Genomic DNA, 27,312 nt, shown 5'->3' on the forward strand with positions numbered 1-27,312 from the left:
CGTGACCACCTGCCTGTCCAAAGACTCTCGCCCGCTCTCCTGGGAGCGCTCACCAGCCACCTGCCTGCTGTCCTTCTACCCAGAGACTGTCCCTGTCACTTGCTGTGAGTACCCGTCCTTCTACTCAGAGACTGTCCCTGTCACTTGCCGTGACTACCTGCCCTTCTACCCAGAGACTGTCCCTGTCACTTGCCGTGACTACCTGCCCTTCTACCCAGAGACTGTCCCTGTCACTTGCCGTGACTATCTGCCCGTCTTCCCCGGGAGCCACCCGCTTCCTTACAAGGACTGCCCCCTTGTATAGTTGCTCAGAGGTTCCGCCTCCCAGACCCGTTACACTCATCCTGTGAAAAAAATTATACCATTGTGGAGAAAGAATGCTTAGCCATAAAATGGGCCATAGACACGCTAAGATGTTACCTACTTGGACGAAAGTTTAAATTGGTGTCAGACCATGCCCCTTTGAGATGGTTGAGGGAAAAGAAGGGTAAGAATGCCCGAGTAACTAGGGGGTTCTTAGGTCTCCAAGACTTTAATTTTAATGTGGAGCATAGACCTCGGAAGTTACACGCTAATGCTGATTCCCTGTCTAGAATTCCCTGCTTGGTATCTGAACGTGCCCAAACCCCCGACTTTGGGCAGAGGGGGGGAATATGTGACAAAGTCACTGGTGTTATAGGCAAGGGGAGGTATGGGTCACTCAGGATGCTTTCCTGTGTGAACTGAGACCTACTGAATTTCTGACAGCATGTTATATGCAGGGGGTTACCTCTTTTAAAGGGTGTGGTTTTATGGGAATGGTCTATAGATGGGAGGGAAGTCATTCCCTATACCTCCACCTCAGGATGTGGCTGAGCAAGCTTTAAATGTTCAGCCCTGTTTTTTTTTTCTCTGTGTTGTGTTTGGAGAGGCAAGGTCTCCAGACTGGACAGCCATAGCTCAGGAGGGAGCTGAAGGCTGGACATAATCTGTATGAGCGAACCGCACACACACATATGGACAGTGCGAACGTTTATCTTTTGTTTTGTTGTTTTGCCAGTAAGGCCATGTTTATTGTTGCTGGAGTTGCAGGGATTTATGCCATATAATAAAGCCTACTTCCATAAGCAGCTGAGCGAGTCGACCTACCACAATATATATATATATACAGTGTGGGAAATAAGTATTTGTTCCCTTGCTGTTTTTGTAAGTTTTCCCACTGACAAAGACATGAACAGTCTATAATTTTAAGGATAGGTTAATTTTAACATTGAGAGATAGAATATCCCCCAAAAAAATCAAGAAAATCACATTGTATGAATTAGATACATTTTTTTTGCATTTTGCAGTGAGAAATAAGTATTTGATTCCTCTGGCAAACAACACTTAATACTTGGTGGCAAAACCCTTGTTGGCAAGCACAGCAGTCAGACGGTTTTTGTAGTTGATGATGAGGTTTGCGCACATGTCAGGAGGAATTTTGCTCCTCTACTCTTTGCAGATCATCTCTAAATCATTAAGATTTTGAGGCTGTCGTTTGGCAACTCAGAGCTTCAACTCCCTCCATAAGTTTTCTATGGGATTAAGGTCTGGAGACTGACTAGGCCACTCCATGACCTTACTGTGCTTCTTTTTGAGCCACTCTTTTGTTGCCTTGGCTGTATGTTTTGGGTCATTGTCTTGCTGGAAGACCCAGCCACGACCCATCTTCAATGCTCTTACTGAGGGAAGGAGGTTGTTGGCCTAATTCTCGAGATACAAGACCCCATCTTCCCTTCAGTATGGTGCAGTCGTCATGTCCCCTTTGCAGAAAAGCACCCCCAAAGTATAATGTTTCCCCCACCATGCTTCACGGTTGGGACGATGTTCTTTGGGTTGTACGCATCCTTCTTCTAAAACGGCGAGTTGAGTTAATGCCAAAGAGCTCAATTTTTGTCTCATCTGACCACAGCACCTTCTCCCAATAACTCACAGAATCATCCAGGTGTTCATTGGCAAACTTCAGATGGGCCTGCACATGTGCCTTCTTGAGCAGGGGGACCTTGCGGGCACTGCAGGATTTTAAACCTTTAAGGGGTAATGTGTTACCAATGGTTTTCTTGGTGACTGTGGTCCCAGCTGCCTTGAGATCATTAACAAGTTCCCCCCATGTAGTTTCAAGCTGATCTCTCACCCTCCTCATGATCAAGGATACCCCACAAGGTGAGATTCTGCATGGGGCTGACGCGCCCCTGGACCTGTGCCGAGTAGCGTTGCGCACGCGGGGGCCTACCCGGAGCCGGATCTGATAGGGGTAGTAGTTTCGTGGCGGTGACCCGGTCCGTGCCCAGGGAGTCAAACTAAGTGGCAGTGCTTGTCAGAAGATGTTATATTGCTCGACTACGCCACCCGTTGAATGCGGTTATGAGACCGCCGAGGCCGGTGGTACGGTTGTGCAGCGTGGATGGTATAACCCCCAACGGGAGGGGTATGGCCTCAGGGCAGCGGACGTGGATGATGAATCACTCAGAGACGGTGCGGTGTCGTTCAGGGTCTTTACTGGTGGCAAAGGTAGACCCTCCCGGAGTACTGGCTAGCGACCGGGGCCTGGTCAGTCCGTGAGCAGATGGAATCTCCCCTGGCCAGGCGGAGTTGTAGGCCTCCCCAACTAATCGTACTCTTCTGGCTACCTTGCTAGAGGCGGGTAAAAGTAGCCCACGTCCCTGAGTGTACCGTGTGGTGCTCACCCGTATGGCCGGTGACTCAGGGCCTTCTGGTAGCTTCCGCTCCACGACGGCGGTGCTGGTCCCTTGCGTGTGACCGTGCCTTCGGGTTTCTTGGCCAGAGGACCTGAAATCCCCTGCCGGTCGGTTTCTGCTGCTGGGTAAGGATTCGTCCCCACAGCCTCGGACTAAGGGTCCGGTCAGAACTCTTCAATCAGGGCGAGCTCTACAGCTTCCAGCCCCTGATCTCTTTTAGCACAGCTCCCACAGAGCTCCTGATCTTTCTTTCCCTAAAGCTGCTCCACTACAGACCAGACTATGTCTCTGTTTGTGTTCTCTCACTCTACTCTACTCACTCACCCTGCCTCAGTGTAACGGGTCCGGGAGGCGGAACCTCTGAGCTACTATACAAGGGGGCGGCCCTTGTAAGGGAGCGGGTGGCAGTCTCTAGGTAAGGGGTAGGTACGACCTGTGATGGCAGAGCCTCCGGGTAGGCTAGCAGGCAGATGGTAGATGTGTGCTCCCAGGTGAGCAAGCGAGAGTCTCTGGAATAGCAGGTGGTCACGGCACGTGACGGCGGAACCTCCGGGCTGGCAGGCAGGTAGGTAACGGAGAAGCGCTCCCAGGTGAGCGGGCAAGAGTCTCTGAGATAGCTGGTGGTCACAGCACGTGACAACGGAGCCTCCGGGCTGGCAAGCAGGCAGATAACGGAGAAGCGCTCCCAGGTGAGCGGGCAAGCTGGTCCATAGACAGACTGACCGGAGTAGTAAGGCAGACCGTCGGACCTCAGGCAAGCAGGCAGGTAGCTGATATGCGCTCCCAGGTGAGCGGGCAGGCTGGTCCTTTAGACAGACTGACAGGAGTAGTAAGGCAGACCATCGGACCTCAGACTGGCAGACAGGTAACAAGTATTCAGGCAGGAATCAGGCAGGTAACTAGCAGGAAACTGGCAGGAAACTGGCAGGTAACTGGCAGGTAACTGGCAACGGGACCTGAGGGCTGAAGCACAGGTGAGACACAGGTGCAAACAACATTGCTCGGGCACCTCCATTTTGGAGGAGGTGCCTTATATATGATGAAGTCCTCCGGCCATTGGCCGGGGACTCCTTAGGACGGCGCGCGCGGCCCCTTTAAGAGGAGGGGAGCGCGCGCGCGCGCGCCCTAAGCACAGGGGCCGGGAAGGAGCGCGCGCTGAGAGCAGAGCGGGAGGAGGACGCCGGGAAGGAGCGCGCGCTGACAGCAGAGCGGGGAGAGGACGCCGGGCACGGAGCAGAGCGGTGAGGGGAGCAGCGTCCCTGCCTAGCAGAGGGCAGGGACGCCAGCGCTACAGTACCCCCCCTTTAGGCCCCCCCTTTTTTAGGCCAGACAGAAATTTAGCTAGGATGAGAGGGGCATGGATGTTCTCCCGGGGCTCCCACGTTCTCTCCTCAGGACCAAACCCCTTCCAATCTACCAGAAAAAAGGTCTTTCCTCTTACCCTTTTGGTGGCAAGAATGTTCTCTACCTCAAACTCGTCCTCAGCAGAAACCGGAGCAGGAGGCGTACCTGTAGACTTGGAAAAAGAGTTAAGCACCACAGGTTTGAGGAGAGACACATGGAAGGAGTTAGGGATCCGTAAGTTGGCCGGGAGTTTCAATTTATAGGCCACCGGGTTGATCTGACTGATGACCTCCAGTGGGCCGATGAAAAGAGGCCCTAACTTATAGGAAGGGATCTTGAGCCGGACATATTTGGACGAGAGCCAGACTTTATCCCCAGGGCGGAATTGAGGAGGGTCCAGACGTTTTTTGTCAGCGTGTCTTTTCATACGCTCGGATGACAGAAGGAGTGCGGACCGGGTACTCTCCCATATGGAGGAAAATTTGTTAACAAGAGATTCCGCAGCCGGATTGTCCGCCGAGGTGGAGACGGGAAACGGGATCCGAGGATGCTGACCGTAGACTACAAAAAACGGGGATTTGGAGGAAGACTCGCTCTCGTGATTGTTGTACGAGAATTCGGCCCATGGCAGGAGATCCACCCAGTCAGAATGGTGGGCATTAACGAAGTGCCGAAGGTAACTGGTCAGGTTCTGATTGATCCGCTCCACTTGACCATTAGACTGTGGGTGGTAAGCGGAGGAGAAGTCCAGGGTGACGTCCAGCAATTTACAAGTGGCTCTCCAGAAACGGGAAGTGAACTGTACCCCACGATCCGACACGATGTGACGGGGCAGGCCATGAAGACGGAAGATGTGGCGGATAAAGTCTTTAGCCAGCTCGGGTGCAGACGGAAGACCTGGCAGTGGAATGAAGTGAGCCATCTTGGAGAAGCGGTCAGCGACCACCCAAATGACCGTACAACCGGCAGAGACGGGTAGATCAGTAATGAAGTCCATCGCTATATGCTGCCAGGGGGCAGCAGGTACTGGCAGAGGTAGGAGGCGGCCGGCCGGCAGGTGTCTCGGAACTTTGTTGCGGGCGCAGGACACACAGGCAGAAACAAAGTCTATTACATCCTTGTGCAGGTTAGGCCACCAGTAGTGCCGGGTAATAAGCTGGAGGGTCTTTTTCTGACCGGCGTGGCCAGCTAGTTTAGACGAATGACCCCAGTGTAGGATCTTCTCCCGATCAGGTACTGGTACGAACGTCTTACCAGGAGGAAGACGATTTAGACTCACGGGAGCCACCTGCATTACTCTGGCGGGATCGATGATATGTTTCGGATCCTCCTCGAGATCAGACACCAGAAAGGACCGAGACAAGGCGTCCGCCTTGACGTTTTTGTCAGCCGGGCGAAAATGAAGGACAAAATCAAAACGAGCAAAAAACAAGGACCACCGGGCTTGGCGCGGGTTAAGTCTCTGGGCATGCTGGAGGTAAGCCAAGTTCTTGTGGTCAGTGTAAATTATTACCGGGTGAAGAGCCCCCTCGAGCAGGTAACGCCACTCCTCCAATGCCAGTTTGATGGCCAATAACTCTCGGTCTCCTATGGAATAGTTGCGCTCAGAGGAGGAGAAGAGTTTAGAGAAGAAGCCACAAGTTACCATCCTCCCGGAAGATGATTTTTGAGTAAGTACCGCTCCGGCTCCAGAGGAGGAGGCGTCAACTTCCAGGAAGAACTGTTTGTTGCCATCTGGGCGATGCAGCACCGGGGCGGAAGAGAAGGCCTGTTTAAGGGAAAGAAAGGCCTCCTCTGCTTCGGGTGGCCACTCTTTGGGATTAGTACCTTTACGGGTGAGCGCAGAAATTGGGGCCGTCCGGGAAGAGAAGTGTGGTATGAAGAGGCGGTAGTAGTTGGCGAAGCCCAGGAATCGCTGAATGGCCTTCAACCCCTCCGGTCGGGGCCATTTCTCGATGGCAGACAGTCTCTCAGGATCCATTTGTAGGCCGGTCTGAGAGATAATGTAGCCCAGAAACGGAAGCGAGGTCTGCTCAAAGAGGCACTTCTCAAATTTAGCGTAGAGATGGTTCTGCCTTAGCCTGAGCAGGACCTGACGAACGTCCCTCCGGTGAGTCTGGAGATCCGGAGAGAAGACCAAGATGTCGTCCAGGTACACCACTACGCAGGAGTAGAGAAGGTCCCGGAAAATGTCATTGACCAACTCTTGAAAGACGGCAGGAGCGTTACAGAGACCAAAGGGCATTACCAGGTATTCATAGTGGCCGTCCCGGGTGTTGAATGCCGTCTTCCATTCATCCCCCTGACGAATACGAACCAGGTTGTACGCCCCACGAAGGTCCAGTTTGGTGAAGATCCTAGCCCCCCTCAGGCGATCAAATAATTCTGGAATGAGCGGAAGGGGGTACTTATTCTTCACCGTGATCAGGTTTAGGCCTCTATAGTCTATACAGGGACGGAGAGAGCCGTCCTTCTTTTTGACGAAAAAGAAGCCTGCTCCAGCCGGGGAGGTAGATTTCCGGATGAATCCTCTGGCCAGATTCTCCTCAATATATTCGGACATTGACCGGGTCTCAGCAGCGGATAAAGGATAGATACGTCCACGGGGAGGAGTAGTACCGGGTAGCAGATCGATGGGACAGTCGTATGGTCTATGTGGTGGTAATGTCTCTGCCTCCTTTTTATTAAAGACATCTGCATAAGACCAATAAGGAATCGGAAGTCCAGGTAGATTAGCTGGGGTAGGAGAGGGACGGACGGGATGGACGGGAACCAGGCAGGTTTTATGACAGTCTTGTCCCCAGCGAAGGACCTCTCCGGTTTGCCAGTCTAGCACGGGTGCATGTCTCTGGAGCCAGGGCAGACCTAGCAAGAGGGCGTGAGAGAGTCCAGGCAGAACATGAAAGGAGATACTTTCAGAATGCAGCATTCCCACCTGCAGGGTAATGGATTCGGTGATGAGTTGAATGGGGCGAGGTAAGAGGCCCCCATCCACGGCAGCGACAGACAAGGGTACAGCCAGAGGTTTGGTGGGGATGCGGTATTTCTCAACCAGGGACTGTGAAATAAGGTTCCCGGCTGCTCCAGAGTCAAGTTGGGCTAGTTCGAAATAACGGTTCTCCCCGTAGATGATCGAAACTGACAACAGCAGGGATGGAGAGGATTTATTCTTGTCTAGGTGGACCTCTCTGAGCGAACCTAGACACAGGCGTTTCCCGACCTCTCCGGGCAGGCACGGATCCGGTGCTCCTTACTGCCACAGTAGAAGCAGCTCCCCTCGGCACGGCGTGAGTCCTGACGGGTTTTGACCATCTTGGTCTGGTCGACCTGCATAGGCTCAGAAGAGTGTACCTGGGGAGAGATGGAGGGAATGACGGGTCTCTGGAAAGTAGGAGCTAAACGTGGAATCCTTCTCTCACGGGTGACCTCTTTGGCACGCTCCTGGAACCGTAGGTCAATCCGGGTGGCAAGGGTTATTAGATCATCGAGAGAGGTAGGAATGTCCCGACCAGCAAGTTCATCTTTAATACGACCGGACAGACCCTCCCAGAAGACGGATACCAGAGCGTCGTTATCCCAGGCCAGCTCCGAGGCAAGGGTGCGGAACCGTATGGCATATTGGCCCACGGTGAGACCCTCCTGACGGAGGCGTAGCAGAGAGGATGCGGATGAGGTCTTCCGTCCGGGTTCGTCGAAGACTTTCCGGAAAGCCGAGAGAAAAGCAGGCAAGTTGGACACCAGGGGGTCTCCTCTCTCCCATAGAGGATTTAGCCAGGCCAGGGCCTCCCCGGTGAGATGGGACATGATAAAGGCAATTTTGGCCCGGTCGGAATTAAACTGATGGGACAAAAGTTCAAAGTGCAGGGTGCACTGATTTATGAAGCCCCGAGCCTGGACGGGGTCGCCTCCGAAGCGAGGAGGTGCAGAAAGCCGGGGTCCGGGGTAGGATACCATAGTATTAGTGGGCAGCGGAGCTGCCGGATTGCAAGATATGGCACTGGCGGAGGTTGTTGGTGGATCAGACAGAGTGTTCAGGCGAGTATTAACATTCCGCAGGTGACCCAGGATGGCCTCCTGTTGGGACCTCTGACGGGACAGTTCAAGACAGAGGTCCGAGAGCGAGGGAGCTTGGGTGCCACCGGGTTCCATGGCCCGAGCAAACTGTAACGGGTCCGGGAGGCGGAACCTCTGAGCTACTATACAAGGGGGCGGCCCTTGTAAGGGAGCGGGTGGCAGTCTCTAGGTAAGGGGTAGGTACGACCTGTGATGGCAGAGCCTCCGGGTAGGCTAGCAGGCAGATGGTAGATGTGTGCTCCCAGGTGAGCAAGCGAGAGTCTCTGGAATAGCAGGTGGTCACGGCACGTGACGGCGGAACCTCCGGGCTGGCAGGCAGGTAGGTAACGGAGAAGCGCTCCCAGGTGAGCGGGCAAGAGTCTCTGAGATAGCTGGTGGTCACAGCACGTGACAACGGAGCCTCCGGGCTGGCAAGCAGGCAGATAACGGAGAAGCGCTCCCAGGTGAGCGGGCAAGCTGGTCCATAGACAGACTGACCGGAGTAGTAAGGCAGACCGTCGGACCTCAGGCAAGCAGGCAGGTAGCTGATATGCGCTCCCAGGTGAGCGGGCAGGCTGGTCCTTTAGACAGACTGACAGGAGTAGTAAGGCAGACCGTCGGACCTCAGACTGGCAGACAGGTAACAAGTATTCAGGCAGGAATCAGGCAGGTAACTAGCAGGAAACTGGCAGGAAACTGGCAGGTAACTGGCAGGTAACTGGCAACGGGACCTGAGGGCTAAAGCACAGGTGAGACACAGGTGCAAACAACATTGCTCGGGCACCTCCATTTTGGAGGAGGTGCCTTATATATGATGAAGTCCTCCGGCCATTGGCCGGGGACTCCTTAGGACGGCGCGCGCGGCCCCTTTAAGAGGAGGGGAGCGCGCGCGCGCGCGCCCTAAGCACAGGGGCCGGGAAGGAGCGCGCGCTGAGAGCAGAGCGGGAGGAGGACGCCGGGAAGGAGCGCGCGCTGACAGCAGAGCGGGGAGAGGACGCCGGGCACGGAGCAGAGCGGTGAGGGGAGCAGCGTCCCTGCCTAGCAGAGGGCAGGGACGCCAGCGCTACACTCAGCCCCAGCTTTATATAGGGGAAGTTCTTCCCCTCCCAGGACTGGGCAGGAGGTGTGGTATGCTTAGGATTCCTGACCAGGAGACCTCCCACCTGCTCACAGACGTAATATGGCTATTACTGTGGAAACCAGACCCCTGGGGTGCCACAGTGCCCCAGATCGAGGTCGATTGACAGTCAATTTGTATTTCTTAAATTTTCTTACCATTGCACCAACAGCTGTCTGCTTCTCACCCAGCGTCTTACTTATGGTTTTGTAGCCCACTTCAGCTTTGTGCAGGTCTATGATCTTGTCCCTGACATCCATAAAAAGCTCTTTGGTCTTGCCCATGTTGTAGAGGTTAGAATCTGACAGATTAATTAAGTCTGTGGACAGGAGTCTTTTATACAGGTGACTTTGTAAGACAGTTGTCTTTAGTGCAGGTAATGAGGAGCGCCTGACTAGTCTGTAGGAGCCAGAACTCATAATGGTTTGTAGGGGATCAAATACTTATTTCTCACTGCAAAATGCAAAAAAAAAATTATCTAATTCATACAATGTGTTATTTTCTTGATGTTTTTTTGGATATTCTATCTCTTAATGTTAAAATTAACCTACCCTTAAAATTATAGACTGTTCATGTCTTTGTCAGTGGGCAAACTTACAAAAACAGCAAGGGATCAAATACTTATTTCCCCCACTGTATACATATATATATGTATACAGTGGGGGAAGGCTGTTCATATTCTTTAAAATATTTTTCCAGGTAGTAACTTATCTACAAATAATAAACTATTGGAAAAAAAATCTTACGGTTGTGATGCTGATGCTCTGGTTGAGCAGAAAATTGCCAGGCAGGTGAGTCCTAGGAGCAGCCACATGTTGTATAGCACAACAGCTGTACTCAGCGCATTAAAGGTTCTCTCTTATAACTATGAATGTGGAAGGCAGAACCGAAAAGTCCTATATCCATTAACCCGAGTAGAAATGTTTGAGGTCATTGACCTTGTGTGACTGTATGTAGGCTGCGCACGGTCAGCACAGGTCAACACCTCTTATCTGTTTTAGAACTTGTGTAGCCGGACAAAGGCCATTATACACAGATAATATGTTAAAGTATAATTGTCAGCATGGAAATGTCGGGCTATCTGATTAAAGAAGCCCTCCTCCTCCCGTCAAAGTTTTATCCTCTTCACATATTGCAGTCATCATATTATATAGGACTGTACTTACAATTGCTAATTTTTCCATTCTACCCAGTTAATTCTTCTCTTTTCCATTAGGTCTATGACATCACCTGATTAAAAACTGACTAGCTGAATCCTTCTAAGCTCTATGTAGAAACAGGAAGTCACTTTTCCCTGTATGAGTCATCATTAGAATTACAATTCTAAATTACTGAAAAGTTCCTGGAAGACCAGCTCCACCTTCTTTTCACCTCCTGACCCAGCTGCTCTGCTCCTCTTACTACCAGGGACTTTGCCTTGATGTAGAATTGTAGTTCTAATGATGACTCATGCAGGGAAAATAGACTTCCTGTTTCTACATCTATTCAGTTTTTAATCAAGTGATGTCATAGACATAATGGAAAACAGAAGAATTAACTGGGTAGAAAGGAAAAATTAGCAATTGTAAGTACACAGTGATGAATAATATGATGACTGAAATATATTAAAAGGATAAAAACTTTGTTAGAAGGAGTGCTTCTTTACTGTAGGTGCTATATAAATAAAATTATTATCACATGCACAGTTGTGCTTTCTGTGTCCAGATATGCCACGCTTTGTTTCATGGCTCAATTCTATTTCTATCATGAATTCGCACAGGATCTGGAGCCCTATAGGAATGCGTGTGGTCTTCTCTGTAAAGGCCTAGGTCTCCAATCATCTCTTACATTTTTTGTCTGTGCTATTATCTAGCTTTTTCAGCAGCTGTGACGCTGTGCCATCAGATGGTCTGCTGAAGGTTTATGGTCTGGAATAAATGTACACATTTATGTGATTTGCCTAAAGAGCGCCTAAAATAAAGTAAAAAGTTGAATTAACATGTGGAGTCTGAAATATTGTTTTACTTTATTACAGTCACACACAGCTTTGTACAGGATTATAATTATATTTATTTTTCACATTGCTTATATATAGTACCATCATCTTCTTCACCTCTATACACAGCTTGTAAACAGTCACTTGACTACTTTCCGTGTCCCATAAAACCCATGGATCACTGATTCACAGCATAGATGACCAATGTATGATTTCTGGGTGTCCGGCAGTTGAGAACCTCACTGATCCTAAGAACAAGTGGCCAAAGTTGCCTGGATTCATGAAGAGTTACTGAGCATGTGCGACCCCTGCTCCATTTGTCTATTACTACAACAGAGCAGTGGTCGCACATGCTCACTAACACTTCATTCACACAGGGGACTTTAGGCTCCTAGTTCTTTGGACCAGTGGGGGCTCTGAGCTTCCAGACCCTCTAGCAATAATACATTTATCATCTATCTTGTGAATGGGTGATGCATGTTATTTGTAGAAGAACCTCTTTAACTATGCAGGATATCACAGGTTGTGTTCATTGATGATGTGTATAGCAATGAAAATTCTGAAAAAAAAAAGGAGTTTTGGTTTCAGTAGCTTTGGATGTCAGCTTTTGGAGCATCCTTTTAGATGTCTCTTTAATATTTATTAAGGTCCTAGACAAGTCATCGACTAGACACATCCTGGAGGGTTTAGGCCCATATACTCTGAAAGGCCTTTACATAACTTTACAAAGTTCTTCTCATTGCCTTGAGGAGCTCAAAAGTACATCGGCTGTGTAAGTATCTGACTGACGGATATTTTACATTGATGGCCAGCATCTGAGTAGTGGATATGTCCAAAAAATAGGGTCCTAATAGGAAGGAGAAAAAGGAGAAAGACCTGTACACTGTCCTTTAAAAAAAAAATGTGTGTGCTTAAGGAAGGGACTAGTGGTCCAGATTTATTGAGGTAGGAACCTCAGCACCACAAAAGAAAATGAAACTGTAGGTCTCGCTACAGTGTAAATTTATTTTGATCTGGCAAGGAGTCAAAAACAGATATGGTCCAACGTTTCGACCTGGAGCGGTCTTTGTCAAGGACATTCATTTTGAACCGGCAAGGAGTCAAAAACAGATATGGTCCAATGTTTCGACCAGGAGCGGTCTTTGTCAAGGACATTCATTTTGATCCGGCAAGGAGTCAAAAACAGATATGGTCCAACGTTTCGACCAGGAGCGGTCTTTGTCAAGGACATTCATTTTGATCCGGCAAGGAGTTAAAAACAGATATGGTCCAACGTTTTGACCGGAAGTCAAGGACATCTGTTGCAGGTGCAGGTAGGTAGAAATCTAGTAGAGCAATAATGTAAATCGTAAGATCTCTTTCATGTCAAGGAGGACCTGTGTGGAGCAAGAGCCGGGAATCAGGAAATGCGGCAAGCAGGGTGTAAGTCCTTGAGAAAGACTGCTACCGGTCAAAACGTTGGACCATATCTGTTTTTGACTCCTTGCCGGAGTCTCATTTTCTTTTGTGGTGCTGAGGTGCTGAGGTTCCAATAGAGTCCAACACAAACAATTGCCCATATAGTGCCAATACAGCAGTGCCAACAATATATTACAACTTACTGATACAAAAGTATTAATCCTAAAAAAAACCTACAACAAAAAATCCATACAAGTACCATACTAATATGCCAGGCACTATGAAACTCTCTTATCGCAGTGCCAGCCCTGACAATAGTTGGTGGCCATACAGTTGTTATGAGATTGCCAGCCACATAATAGCAATGCCATTGCCTATGCAATTGTGACAACTAAACATTAGCTCCTATAAAACGTGCCGGTCTCAGCGGGTAGTAAATGTGGCATGTGACATCCATGAATGAGTGACATTAGGGTCAATATTAGAAAGCCTGTATATATGAGTACAAGCCTGTGACATCATAACAGAGGCAGATACAGTACTGCTAATTTACAGGAAACCAAACACAGAAGGCAACACCCCATAGGTTTATCAGAAACTAGTGACATCACAGAGACACAAGCCTATCGTGTGCAAGCAACCAGTGACATCACAAAACCACTATATTTTTAAAGAAGCAGTCACATCACGGATAAAGTTGAGCAAAATGATTTGAAGGAACCCGGTCCAGTGGCCACGTTGGTAGTCCGTGAGCTCTGCAAACCTCCTCCTTCCTGCCACCCTCTTCTGACTAGTAGACCCGGTACCATGTCATGCGTGTGTCATACCGCAACGATGACATTGCTACAGGCCTACTAGTCAGAAGAAATGCCAGCAAGTAGGAGGAGGTTCACGGGGCTCTGGTCCGGTGGCCTTGGACTACTAACATGGCCACTAGACCAGGATCCTGCAATTCATTTCGCTCACATCTAATCACAGATTCTTGAGTTAATCAGAAACAAGAGATATCGCAAAGGCTTGTGTTTCAGAAATGTAATACAATAAAAGTCTTATGGCACAGAAATAATGAAGATTTCACATTATATATCATAGAAAGTCTATATACACAGGTTCTTTAAACAGATTTTATAAAAGTGCATTTTAAGATATTCTTATTTAGCAGCTTTCATCGTGATTCCTTCATCCCGGTTATGTCTTCATAATGTGGTTATCAGTTCTTAACGATTACTTTGTGACACTATATGGGTATGAACATTCGTTGGGGTCATGCCAAGGTTTTCATCGTGTGGCAAAAAATACCCATGTTGCAGCAGTGTCACTGTTTTATTGAGTTCACCATTGCTTGCCGTAAAATTGAGGCAATGCAAGACAAGTCAGCACTTGTGGCAGAACCGCTAAGTGTGAACATACATCAGTGCTACGCCCAAGGCCCAGGGATTCTAGAGCTGCAATTTGTGAATTATTGTCTTCAGCGGGATCTTTGGCAAAAATCTGAAAATTAGGTTCTGTCCTGAGACTTCTCAGTGATGACGCTGAAGTTCTTAAGTGTGAACTGTTGTCAGTAGTTATGTGGCCAGTTATACTGTGGGGCTGTGGACAGCGGAGGTTGAGGAGGACGGGAAGGTGGAGGAGGTCTACTGGGCGCCACTGGTTGTCTGTAATCGAGACAAAAAAAAGTATCAAAATTAACCTGAACAGTAACATCTAGGCTACGATCCTACAATGCGCTTTTGGTGAGTTTTTCATATTGCAGATTTTCTCTACCATTTCTGCTCCCATTAAGTAAAATAGGTTACTTGCATCAAAAATACGCAGCATAAAAAACACACCAAAAACTCATAGTGGGAACGTAGCCTAATTTTATTTTTCCTTTCAAGCAGATCTATCACTAGATGTCATAAAAAAAAGGCATACATTATTAAATAAATCTATTAGACCTGATAAGACTGGTGTGTTTACTTTGAGAATACAAGTCAGATCAGCTACAGTATATAATCCATGTTGAAAGTATTTCTGTCTGATATTAAAGGAAAACTTTCAGATAGCATTATACAACTATTCTGTAATAGATGTTTTTACCCTCACCTGGTCTAATAATGTATGCAGTTTTTGTTGTGAAATCACATGATAGATCACTTATAATAGGATTTAGGATATCATCAGTAGATAAATTTCAAGCCTTTTGTACTTCACCCAAGCCTGCTTAATTCTTGACCTGTTTGGCAGAATTGGCCATTAAATTGGGTATCTCATATTTTCATATTTATGATCGTTGAGGGTCTTCAATGTATACTTTTAGAAAACACATTCAACCCTATTCAATGTATCTCCAGACACAAACGGCTTACCTGTATATATGCCACTATCAACAGGTTCAGCCGACTGTCTAATGTCTATAGGGATGCCGGCCGACTGATGGTCGGGGGAGATGTTGGTTGGCCATGTCCGATATCGGACTGCCGATGGCATTGTTCTCCCAGAGATAAGCCACCAGCCGAAGTGTCTGTCAGAAGTTTTCTCATAGAGAACACAGGAGCGCTCAGCAGAACTAGTGCTACTGTTTATGGGAGAGTCGGCAGTGATGGCAGTAGGCCGAAAGATCTTTTGGCCAACAGCCATCTAAAATATATGGCCGGCCTTAGACCTCAGGGCAGACATATAGTAAAGCTGAAAAAAGACCATGGGGTAAAGTTGAACTAATTGACACACAGGACCCTGATCCAATGGTCATGTTGGTAGTTTGTGGCTGTCAGACCAGAGCCCTATGAATCTCCTCCTACATGTCAGCATCCATGGCGCCTCTTGATTAGTAGACTCATGAATGCGTCATGCCGCAACAATGACGTCGTGCAGAATCTACTAATCAGAAGAGAAGCCAGTGATGCTGGCAGGTAGCAGAAGATTTACAAGGTTCTGGTCCGGCAGCCAAGGACTACCAACGTGGCCTCTGGAACAAGGTCTTGGGAACCACTTAGCTCAACTCTGCAATGGGGATTTAACCTGACTCCTTCGTTCCCTCCTTATTTACACTGTGTATTGTGATAGGAGACTCTAAACCCCTTCACTGCTCACTTCAGCTCATCATTTTAAGGTCCACAGTTGCCAATACATGACACGTGGACATAATGGGTGTCCACCGCCCACGTTTTTAGGTATCACTGAATGCTTAAGTGCATGTGCAGATACAGGCAGAAAAGTTGACATAGGCGGGGAGAACAGCCGGGTTAGTTATCATGTGACTGCGGCCATATTCATTTCTATGCATGCAGAGACCGCCGTCAAATCTCCAAAAGTATTTTGATTTTACTAAATATTTTCTACTGTATATTTCACTTTTACTATTTTTAAGTTTAGACGTCAAGCAAAAATAGTAAAAAAAAGTAATAAACTTAAATGTGACAAACCTTTGAGGAAAGTTATGTGATATAGTAAAGACGTCAGCAAAAGGCTTGTCCTGTAAAAATAAACCAAAACACTTTATAGTTTATAATGATTAAAACAGAATTAATTATTAAATACCTTTAATTAGTAAATCACACTCACTTAGTCTAGTGAGGTAATCACGATACTACAAAAGATACCAGGGGGGGATGAGTAAGAAGAGGCTGCTCACACTGCTGTCCACCCTGTCTATTTGATCTAATACTGGAGATACCAGGGGTGCTGAGGTAAGAAGAGGCTGCTCATACTGCTGTCCTCGCTGTCTATCTGATCTAATACTGGAGATACCGGGAGAGCTGAGGTAAGAAGAGGCTGCTCACACTGCTGTCCTCCCTGTCTATCTGATCTAATACTGGAGATACCAGGGGTGCTGAGGTAAGAAGAGGCTACTCACACTGCTGTCCACCCTGTCTATCTGATCTAATACAGGAGATACCATGGGTGCTGAGGTAAGAAGAGGCTACTCACACTGCTGTTCACCCTGTCTATCTGATCTAATACAACAGATACCAGGGGGGCTTGTAACATACCTGGTGGCGTTCTTGCATAGTGCTCCATCCCCCACTATGCAAGATCGCAAACTTGATCACCAGTCCAGTCTGCTAGCCTGGCTTCCCTCCATGCTGTCTGCTTGCCTCTGTTCTGGCTGCTTAAGGGCGGCGCCCGATCACTTCCTGCTTCTTATAGCTGCTATGGGCACACCCCTAATGCGTCCTCAGCCTATTGCTGTCTGTCACTGGGTATTTAAACCAGCTTCACCTGGAAGCTAGTGCCTGAGCATCTTGTTCCTTCAGAGGGCTTCTTGCCTCTGTAGTGCCAGGTCCTGTCTGAACTATCTCCTAGCCTGTTGTCTGTTTGCCTTCCTGGAGGCTGTATTTCCAGGCCTGTCTGAACTCGCTCTTAGCCTGTTCGTTTCTGCCTCTGGGGGCCGCATTCCCAGGCTTGTTCCTGTATTTTGCTTCAGTACAGCTCCTGTCTGAACGGTCTCCTAGCTTCTTACCTGTTTTGTCTTTATGTCCGTTTGCTCCCTTTTTCTGCAGTGTCTGAACCAGCACTTGGCTTTACCTAGGCTCGTTCCTGCATTTTGTTGCAGTAACTGTTCTTGTCTGAACTGTCTCCTAGCTTCTTACCTGTTTTGTCTTTATGTCCGTTTGCTCCCTTTTTCTGTAGAGTCTGAACCTGCACCTAACTTCTACTCGTTGTCATTGTATTTCCGTTTGTGAGTTGGAGTCCTTTCGCTACTTCTTTGCAAGTACCTTGTGTGTATCTGGTTCTGCCTTTCTTTTCCAGTCTGTTCCATGAGAACAGAGCCCTGTCTCCTTTGCTTTGTCTTTGTTTACCGCTTCGGCGATTTATCTCTGTCCTGTTTTACTTACTGCTCCGGCAGTTCCTGCCCGCTCAACCTTGTCCACCGCACTTGCGGTTTCGCTCTGCTCAGCCTTGTCTACCGCGTCTACGGTTTCGCTCTGCTCAGCCTTGTCTACCGCGTCTGCGGTTTCGCTCTGCTCAGCCTTGTCTACCACGTCTGCGGTTTTGCTCTGCTCAGCCTTGTCTACCGCGTCTGCGGTTTCGCTCTGCTCAGCCTTGTCTACCGCGTCTGCGGTTTCGCTCTGCTCAGCCTTGTCTACCGCGTCTGCGGTTTCGCTCTGCTCAGCCTTGTCTACCGCGTCTGCGGTTTCGCTCTGCTCAACCTTGTCTACCACGTCTGCGGTTTTGCTCTGCTCGGCCTTGTCTACCGCGTCTGCGGTTTCGCTTTGCTCTGCTTGATTACCGCATCTGCGGCTCTGAACCCGTCTCCCAGTCTGTACTGGACCCTACCCAGCCTGCGCTCTAGCCTGCCTGTTCCTGTATTCCCCGGTGTGGGTCAACAGCCATGTCCGGGGTCTGACCTGGAGTGGCACCTGGTCCCTCTGCTCGGTTCCTCCCTGGTGCACTGGCGTCGTATGCCGTCATGCGACTTAGTTACGCCCCTCCAGGCACTCTCCGGTTCATGGCACAGTGGAATCACTAATCACGCACACGCCAGTCAGTCCAGGCGTGTGCATAACAGTGCTAAGGTAAGAAGGGGTGCTGAGGTAAATTCGGAGGCCTAGCTAGTGTGGCGCCCCTGCGGGTCCAGTTGCCACAGAGGTACTGCACCTCACCCAGAGGTGTGGTATCCCACTCCTAGGTAAGGAAGGAACACTACTCGGGACCCACACACCTGCATTTAGCACTACACCACTCCAGACCAGCAGACGGGGCAAGATGCACTTGGTCACGGCTGAGCCCTGTCCCTGGCTGGAGGGGGACCAAAAGAGGGGGAACCATGTAGTGGGTGTGGGTGGAAGAAGCAGCAAAGAGGAGTACCCTAGCAGAGGGTATAAGAAGAAGGGGAGCCTTCTAGAAGGAGTTCAGTTCAGTCAGGGCTGTAAGTGTTAGAACCCTCCTGTTAGTTTTTTTTCTGTCTTGTTGGTCACATGACTTTCTACCTTTATAATCCAGCTCCGCCCTTCTGGCTTTGCTGGACTCCAGTGTTACTTTTACTCTTGAGCTAGCCAGGTGCCTTGTACCTTACTCAGCAGTTTGTTTGGTCCTTGGACCACTTTGTACTTTTTGTTTGTTTGTCTTTTCCTGCTACAGTTTCTGCTAGGAGGTGTCCAACTTTTCCCCAGTCCTTAGTTCTTGTAGGGACCCCTCCCTTATATCTATAGGTCTGCGTTCAGACTAGCCGAGGACTGAGGCGGGTCTGTTCACAAGGAACAGGTCCCCCGCTGCATCATAGGGAATCAGCTTAGTCCTCCTATCGTAGGGACAGTCTTCCTATCTTTCCTTAGTGCTTGTAGCAGTTCATAACAGTAAGTCCAGCCATAAAAAACTATTAAAATCTTCTCTAAGGAAAGAAATCTAGATTTCAGCATGGTGTCGGTTCAGGAGTTGGCCCAACGCCTGCAGGGACTGTCTTTGGAGGTGGCCGAGCTCCAACAACACGTGAGTAGCTGTCCTGGAGCACATTTTGTGGAGCCGAAGGTAGGACTGCCAGATTTTTTTTATTGTAAACAGCAAGATTTTTTTTCTTTTAAAAACGCTTGTTTATTATATTTTCGTTTAAGACCCAGATCCTCTGGGAATGAATCACAGCGCATTGGGTTTATAATGTCACTTTTGCGCAAGGAACCACAGGGATGGGCCTTTTCTCTCCAACCTAATCATCCGTGTTTTAGATCAGTGGAAGATTTTTTTTTTCTGCTATGGGGTTGTTGTATGACGATCCTGATCGAGTCTCATCAGCTGAAACTGAATTGAGACGTTTGAAGCAGGGATCAGGTGATGTGGAAAATTATTGTACATACTTCCATAGATGGTCTGCTGAGGTGGAATGGAACGATTCTGCATTGAAATGTCTATTTCTTGCTGGGCTAGGTGAAAGGGTTAAGGATCTGCTGATTGCCTTTCCAACACCTGGAACCTTGCAGGAGGCAATGCAATTAGCTATACCTGTGGACAGGAGACTGCGTGCTAGGGTTAATGAAGAGAAATCTATTGCTATTGCTGCTTCCAGTCTTCAGAGGGTCTGCTCGGACGGCGGAGAACTGATGGAGATTGGGGCGATGTCACCCCGCTCTCAGGAAAAAGACCGCAGATTTGCTAAGGGATTGTGTTTTTATTGTGGTAAATCTGACCACTTTATTAAGAACTGTGAGCTTCGTTTGAACAAAGAAAAAAAAAAAGGTCAGTTACGCCCGTATTGCCTGTTTAAATTCAAAGGGGGTATTTCTTTCTGGAAGCACCTCAGTCCAGGAGGAATTGATTGAATTTCGGGTATTTGTGGATTGTGGTTCTACACTCAATGTGATTGATAAGGGATTTTTGGAAAAACTTAAATTAGAATCCAAACTTTTGTCATCTCCTATTTCTGTGGTTGCTGTTCATGGCTCTCCTTTGAAATATATTACTCACAAGGTTTTTGAATTTCCCCTCACCATTAATGGTATTCACTAAGGGAATTTGGAGAGAGTTTGGACTGATGTACGTGGTAACCTTCAAGAAGCTAACAAAAAATCCAAGAGGTACTTTGACAGGAAACGTCAAGAGGTTTTGTTTATGGTTGGTGACATGGTTTGGTTGTCCTCTAAGAATTTGCGGTTGAGGATTCCTTCTAAGAAATTGGGCCCGAAGTTTGTAGGGCCGTTTAAGGTCCTTCAGGTAGTTAACCAATCTGCTGTTAGGTTGGAGGTTCCAACCTCCTGGAAGATTAATCCGGTGTTTCATGTTTCCTTATTGAAAAAAGCTGATGTTTCTGATAGGGAAGCCACTGTCTCTGTTCCTCCGGTGGTGGAAGACGGGGAATATGAAATTTCTCGCATTCTTAATTCTAGATGGCATAGAGGGAGATTGCAGTATCTCGTTGCTTGGAAAGGTTTCGGTCCCGAGGATAACTCCTGGGTAAGGGCGGATGATGTCTCTGCTCCTATACTTGTCAGAGCGTTTCACAGGAGGTTTCCTGATAGACCTGGGCCTGGAGGATCCGGAGGATCCTCATAGAAGAGGGGGTACTGTTAGAACCCTCCTGTTAGTTTTTTTTCTGTCTTGTTGGTCACATGACTTTCTGCCTTTATAATCCAGCTCCGCCCTTCTGGCTTTGCTGGACTCCAGTGTTACTTTTACTCTTGAGCTAGCCAGGTGCCTTGTACCTTACTCAGTAGTTTGTTTGGTCCTTGGACCACTTTGTACTTTTTGTTTGTTTGTCTTTTCCTGCTACAATTTCTGCTAGGAGGTGTCCAACTTTTTCCCAGTCCTTAGTTCTTGTAGGGACCCCTCCCTTATATCTATAGGTCTGCGTTCAGACTAGCCGAGGACTGAGGCGGGTCTGTTCACAAGGAACAGGTCCCCCGCTACATCGTAGGGAATCAGCTTAGTCCTATTGTAGGGACAGTCTTCCTATCTTTCCTTAGTGCTTGTAGCAGTTCATAACAGTAAGCCCAGGAGGGAGGTCCTTCTTGTGACAGGTCCAGACAGGAGGGGGCCAAGAGTAAGGGGCCCAGAAGAAGGAAGAAGAGACAGAGGGGGTCTCAGGGGCACAGGAGTGCAGACGCTCTCCGTGGGACCCGCATCCACCTGACCGCCGTCGAGTGGAGGGACCAGGCCGCAGAAGAGGACCGGCCCAAGACTAGTGGAGAACAACCAGGCTCAGCTAGCCAACCGGAGGCTGCAGCATTTTCAAGGTGTTGCAGCCGAAATCCACAATTACATCGCCGAAAATGTGGCCACATAGGGTCCAGGGGACTGAGAGTAAGCTGCCCAACAAGGCCAGAGGCCACTGGCTTGGGACACTGATTGTGAGGAGCAGGGCAGGAGGGCGAGAGCCAGCGCAGGGAGACGGCCAAAGAGGCACATAAGAAGGGGATCCCGACTAAGTATACCTGAACTTCCTGGGAGTTGGCTGGATCCCTTCCTTGGAGAACACAGGACGACGTGGGCCGTTATAACCAGCTGCAGCGGTAAACTGGAACTGCCTAAGAACTGTGAGTAAAGCCTGAAGACTTCACCCCACTGTGTCCTTGATTTATTGCTGCGTCACCTGCCCTGGACTACACTGCACCGACAACATCTACCTCATCAAGTCCCATATACTGCCCTGGAGCTTAGCCCTGCCCGTGGAGAGCTGCACTATCTCTGCTGCGTCACCATCAGCTCCAGTGGATCTGCACCGCAGAGGCGGCCTCTATAGCCACATACCACGGGTGACGTCACGAACATTATCCCCAAATCTTTATTTCCCCAATTGACTGTTCTTTATTTGACCGCCCTGGGCCATGGACGGGGTCACTGCCACCGTGACTACCTCAATACAGGACCGGCCCGGCTACCAAGTACCCCACGGCCCCAGGGAGCGCGTCACTAGCACCCCCAGTGTGACATGGTGAGTGGCTACAGAGATGGAATGAAAGAAGTGTTAGCTAGGTTGACGCAGGTGGAGTGAGGAGTCCTCTCCAACATAGGACTCAGTAGCAAGTGAAAAGCGGAGTCTATCGGCATTATTGTGAGAGACCTGGATCAAGGCGGGTGCATGATGAGTCCTCCCCAGAATAGGAGTCCATGGTGGGTAAAGGTCGACCTTCGGAAACCTTTTACAACAATGCAGGTGTTGTAAAAGGTTTCTGATGAGGTAGATAAAGAGGAGTCCTCAGCAGGTGGAGAGTAAAGTCTCTCTTCATGCTAATTGGGAGATCTGGTGGATGGGAGAAATGACTGTTTCCATGTGGTAGTAATAGTGGGGAAATTGAGAGAGGAATCTGAGAATTTATCCTGGAGAACTGGACATGAACCACATGCAAACCACAAGGTTGTTTAAGGGTGCTTACCTGCCCAGTATCTTTGTAACCAGAGACTATTCAAATTTTGTCCCTCTCCATCAGAACCAATATGGCTATGTGCCTCATACTGAATAATAAGCATTAACTTTTTATGCCCCATCTCATGTGGACTGTATCCATCTCCTTACGCTTCTCGTTTACTTAGACTCTCCTTCTACAAATTTATGGCTAGTGTCACTGCACCATCCCTCTGTAGAACGGTTGCCACCAAAATACTCGCCTACCCATTGTTCTGACTTTACACAATGTTGACTGACTCTAATACAAATTTACTAACCCTAAGAAAAGACTGAGATGATGCAATGCAAGGTTTCCTATAACAGTTCAAACAATATGTTGAAAAAAAAAATCTCGTCTTCGGTTTTTGTTCTACTATTAGTTTTGGTTTCACAAGTTTCAATTTGTTAATAAATATTTGCGCCATTGACTATCATATACAAGTGCTTCTCACAAAATTAGAATATCATCAAAAAGTTCTTCAATACAAAAAGTGAAACTCATATATTATATCGAGTCATTACAAATGGAGTGATCTATTTCAAGTGTTTATTTCTGTTAATGTTGATGATTATGGCTTATAGCCAATGAGAACACAAAAGTCATTATCTCAGTAAATTAAAATACTTTATAACAACAGCTTGAAAAATGTTTTTAAAATCCGAAATGTATGTTCAGTAAATGCACTCAATACTTGGTCGGGCTCCTTTTGCATCAATTACTGCATCAATGCGGCAATGTGGCATGGAGGCGATCAGCCTGTGGCACTGCTGAGGTGTTATGGAAGCCCAGGTTGCTTTGATAACAGCCTTCAGCTCGTCTGCATTGTTGGGTCTGGTGTCTCTCATCTTCCTCTTGACAATACCCCATAGATTCTCTATGGGGTTAAGGTCAGGCGAGTTTGCTGGCCAATCAAGCACAGTGATACTGTTGTTTGTAAACAGGTATTGGTACTTTTGGCAGTGTGGACAGGGGCCAAGTCCTGCTGGAGAATGACATTTCCATCTCCAAAAAGCTTGTCGGCAGAGGGAAGCATGAAGTGCTCTAAAATTTCCTGGTAGATGGATGAGCTGACTTTGGTCTTGTTAAAACACAGTGAACCTACACCAGCAGATGACATGGCTCCCCAAACCATCACTGATTGTGGAAACTTCACATTAGACCTCAAGCAGCTTGGATTGTGGCCTCTCCACTCTTCCTCCAGACTCTGGGACTTTGATTTCCAAATGAAATGCAAAATTTACTTTCATCTGAAAACAACCCCTTGAACCATTGAGCAACAGTCCAGGTCTTTTTCTCCTTGGCCCAGGTAAGACGCTTCTGGCGTTGTCTATTGGTCATGAGTGGCTTGACACAAGGAATGCAACACTTGTAGCCCATGTCCTGGATACGTCTGTGTGTGGTGGAAGCAATGACTCCTGCAGCAGTCCACTCCTTGTGAATCTCCCCCAAATTTTTGAATGGCCTTTTCTTAACCATCCTTTCAAGGCTGCGGTTATCCCGGTTGCTTGTGCACCTTTTTCTACCACACTTTTTTCTTCCACTCAACTTTCCATTAATATGCTTGGATACAGCACTCTGTGAACAGCCAGCTTCTTTAGCAATGACCTTTTGTGGCTTACCCTCCTTGCGGAGTGTGTCAATGACTGCCTTCTTGACATCTGTCAAGTCAGCAGTCTTCCCCATGATTGTGGAGCCTACTGAAACAGACTAAGGGACTTTTCTAAACACATTGGAAGTCTTTGCAGGTGTCTTTTGTTAATTATTATAATTTACTGAGATAATGACATTTGTGTTTTCATTGGCTGTGTTATGAAATGCTACAAGCACTAAGGAAAGATATGAAGACTGTCCCTACAATAGGACTAAGCTGATTCCCTACGATGCAGCAGGGAACCTGTTCCTTGTGAACAGACCCGCCTAAGTCCTCGGCTAGTCTGAACGCAGACCTATAGATATAAGGGAGGGGTCCCTACAAGAACTAAGGACTGGGATATAGTTGGACACCTCCTAGCAGAAAATGTAGAAGAGAAAAGACAAACAAACAAAAAGTACTAGTGGTCCAAGGACCAAGCAAACTACAGAGTTAGGTACAATGCACCTGGCTAGCTTAAGAGTAAATGTAACACTGAAGTCCAGCAAAGCCAGAAGGGCGGAGCTGGATTATAAAGGCAGAAAGTCATGTGACCAACAAAATAGAAAAAAGACTAACAGGAGGGTTCTAACAGGCTGTAAGCCATAATCATCAACATTAACAGAAATAAACACTTGAAATAGATCACTCTGTTTGTAATGACTTTATATAATATATGAGTTTCACTTTTTGTATTGAAGAACTGAAATAAATTAACTTTTTGGTGATATTCTAATTTAGTGAGAAGAATTTGTAATCCTAGATCATATCTTTCATTATTTCATACTTTTCCTGAAACATGCCATCCTTTCTATAGTATGCCTGAATCTCACGTGTAACACGTATATAAGTATAAGTACCAGTGGGGCATAGTTACCTGGTTCCTCGGCATGTTGCTGGCAGCGTTACGATTGTTGTAGGCGTTCTGGTTGCGATTGGCATATGTGTTTTGTGCTTGTCTTGTCTGTGTATTTCCACCTCTGTGTAGAAAAGAAGGTTTCAATAAAAAAAAGGTTGAATTAATGCAACACTGATACATGCTCATAAAAGGGGTGTGGAGTAGGTAAAGGGGTGCATCCCATACAAAGTACGGGGAAAAGGATTTATCAGCCAGTAAGGTATTGAACTGTCCCAATATCAGATCAGTAGGGTCTAACACTTGACACCTCGACCAGTTAGGAAATAACTGGGGCTGTGGTCCCAAATATTTTTTAAACGACATTCGGCTCATTCTTGAGTCATGGCAACTTGATGGATGAACATTGTGTAGGAAGATCGATCTTGTGTAAGGCTAGATAGGTCCACCAGTTCATGCTCACTCCTAGATATAGTGATGTCAGGTTACTACAAGTACCTGTTTCTTCTCTTTCGGCAAAACCTCCTTCTAATTGCATCTCTCTTTATAAACATCACAATTAAGAGAATGAGGATTGGCACAACCAGCAAGAAGAAGATAAGCAGTCCATCACGTAAGGAGGTGTCTGGGAACACATAAGAAATTAAATAATCAGATGACTAGGAGTAAGGTTCTGTTCATATTTGGTTTTATCATTTCCCATGTTCTGTTGTGTCATAGGAGCAGAAAAATGAAAATTATAGTACCGGATTTATCACACCGGACACCAACAGGTACCGGTCATCAACAGTGCCTGATAGACTCCATCGGTGTCATTCATATTAAGAGAAAAAAGTGCAGCACATTGAGCTATTTCTTTTGGTAAATATGATGGAATCTGTTCTACAACACAGATATGTACACAGCCTACAACACAGAGGTGAATACAGCCTACAACACAGAGGTGAACACAGCTTTCAACACAGAGATGAACACAGCCTACACCACAGATGCGAATGCAGCCTACAACACAGAGGTGAACACAGCCTACACCATAGATGAGAACACAGCCTACAATACAGATGTAAACGTAACCTAAAAAACAAATGTGAACACAGCTTACACCAGAGATGAGAACAAGCCAAAACCACAGAAGTGAACACAGCCTACACTATAGATGTGAACACAGCCTACACTATAGATGTGAACACAGCCTACACTATAGATGTGAACACAGCCTACACAACAGATATGAATACAGCCTACACAACAGAGGTGAACACAGCCTACACAACAGAGGTGAACACAGCCTACACAACAGAGGTGAACACAACCTACACAACAAATGTAAACACAGCTTACACAACAGATATGAACACAGCCTACACCACATATGTGAACACAGTCTACACAACAAAGATGAACACAGCTCACACCATAGATGTGAACAAGCCAAAACCACAGATGTGAACACAGCCTACACTATAGATGTGAACACAGCCTACACAACAGATATGAACACAGCCTACACAACAGAGGTGAACACAGCCTACACAACAGAGGTGAACACAGCCTTCACAACGATGTCAACACAGCCTACACAACAGATGTGAACACAGCCTACACCACAGATGTGAACACAGCCTACACAACAAATGTGAACACAGCTCACACCATAGATGTGAACAAGCCAAAACCACAGATGTGAACACAGCCAACACTACATATGTGAACAAGCCAACACCACAGATCTGAACACAGCCTACAACACATGTGTGAACACAGCCTACACCATAGATGTGAACACAGCCTACACCACAGAAGTGAACACAGCCTACACCACAGCCTTGAACAAGCGGTGGACAACGCGTTCTCCCTCCATCACAGCCACTTTTGGTCACTATACCCCACAGTTCATCCCTTCTAGGCTTCTGCCATATTCATTAGATCTACTTCTTCTGTACACCGATGAAGGTCCATGGGACCGAAACGTCTGCTTACTGTACTACATTATCATTAAACAATTATTTCTTAAAAAATCTTCAAGTCTATTTGAGTGCCAGGTTTTTGATTTAATATTACGTCGGGCTTGCAACCCTACCTGAGCACCTCACTACTCCAGGAGTGCGGTAGTTTCTCTATTTTACACCACAGAAGTGAACATATCCTTCACCACAGATGTGAACACAGCCTACTATACAGATGAGAATGCTGCCTAAGTGGAGAACACAAAAGGCAGTTTTAATCATGTGTCTTCTGTTGCGCAGATATCCTATAATTCCTCCTATCTTCCTACTTTACTATCCTATCAGTAGGCACAGTGCTCCTTGTCTTGTTGACCTCTCACTTGTCTTTGCAGATCAGCGAGAGGTCCACAGGTTGCCTGCACCTGGTATGCAGAATCATTAGTCACAGGGTGACTGTTATTTAGGCTTCATTCAGATGT

General features: G+C 47.4%; 2 protein-coding genes across 2 annotated transcripts in view; both read right to left on the minus strand.

The window, feature by feature from the left end:
- Positions 1-10,157, minus strand: part of LOC141273387 (alpha-1-macroglobulin-like) — a 352,694-nt gene extending 342,537 nt beyond the window's left edge. The window contains exon 1 of the mRNA XM_073685148.1: positions 9,978-10,157. Within this exon, the coding sequence (XP_073541249.1) occupies positions 9,978-10,045 (68 nt within the window). The 5' untranslated portion in view covers positions 10,046-10,157. The remainder of the gene's footprint in view (positions 1-9,977) is intronic.
- A 1,087-nt stretch (positions 10,158-11,244) lies between these two features.
- Positions 11,245-27,312, minus strand: part of LOC141273389 (disintegrin and metalloproteinase domain-containing protein 9-like) — a 141,993-nt gene continuing 125,925 nt past the window's right edge. The window contains exons 19-22 of the mRNA XM_073685150.1: positions 25,386-25,512; positions 24,909-25,011; positions 16,009-16,058; positions 11,245-14,259 (exon numbers count right to left, since the gene is read on the minus strand). Coding sequence (XP_073541251.1) covers positions 14,163-14,259; positions 16,009-16,058; positions 24,909-25,011; positions 25,386-25,512 — 377 coding nt within the window. The 3' untranslated portion in view covers positions 11,245-14,162. The remainder of the gene's footprint in view (positions 14,260-16,008; positions 16,059-24,908; positions 25,012-25,385; positions 25,513-27,312) is intronic.

Source organism: Phyllobates terribilis, unplaced genomic scaffold (assembly GCF_046119375.1).
Source record: "Phyllobates terribilis strain yellow unplaced genomic scaffold, ASM4611937v1 Scaffold_5__5_contigs__length_657084704, whole genome shotgun sequence".
Taxonomy (NCBI): Eukaryota; Metazoa; Chordata; class Amphibia; order Anura; family Dendrobatidae; genus Phyllobates; species Phyllobates terribilis.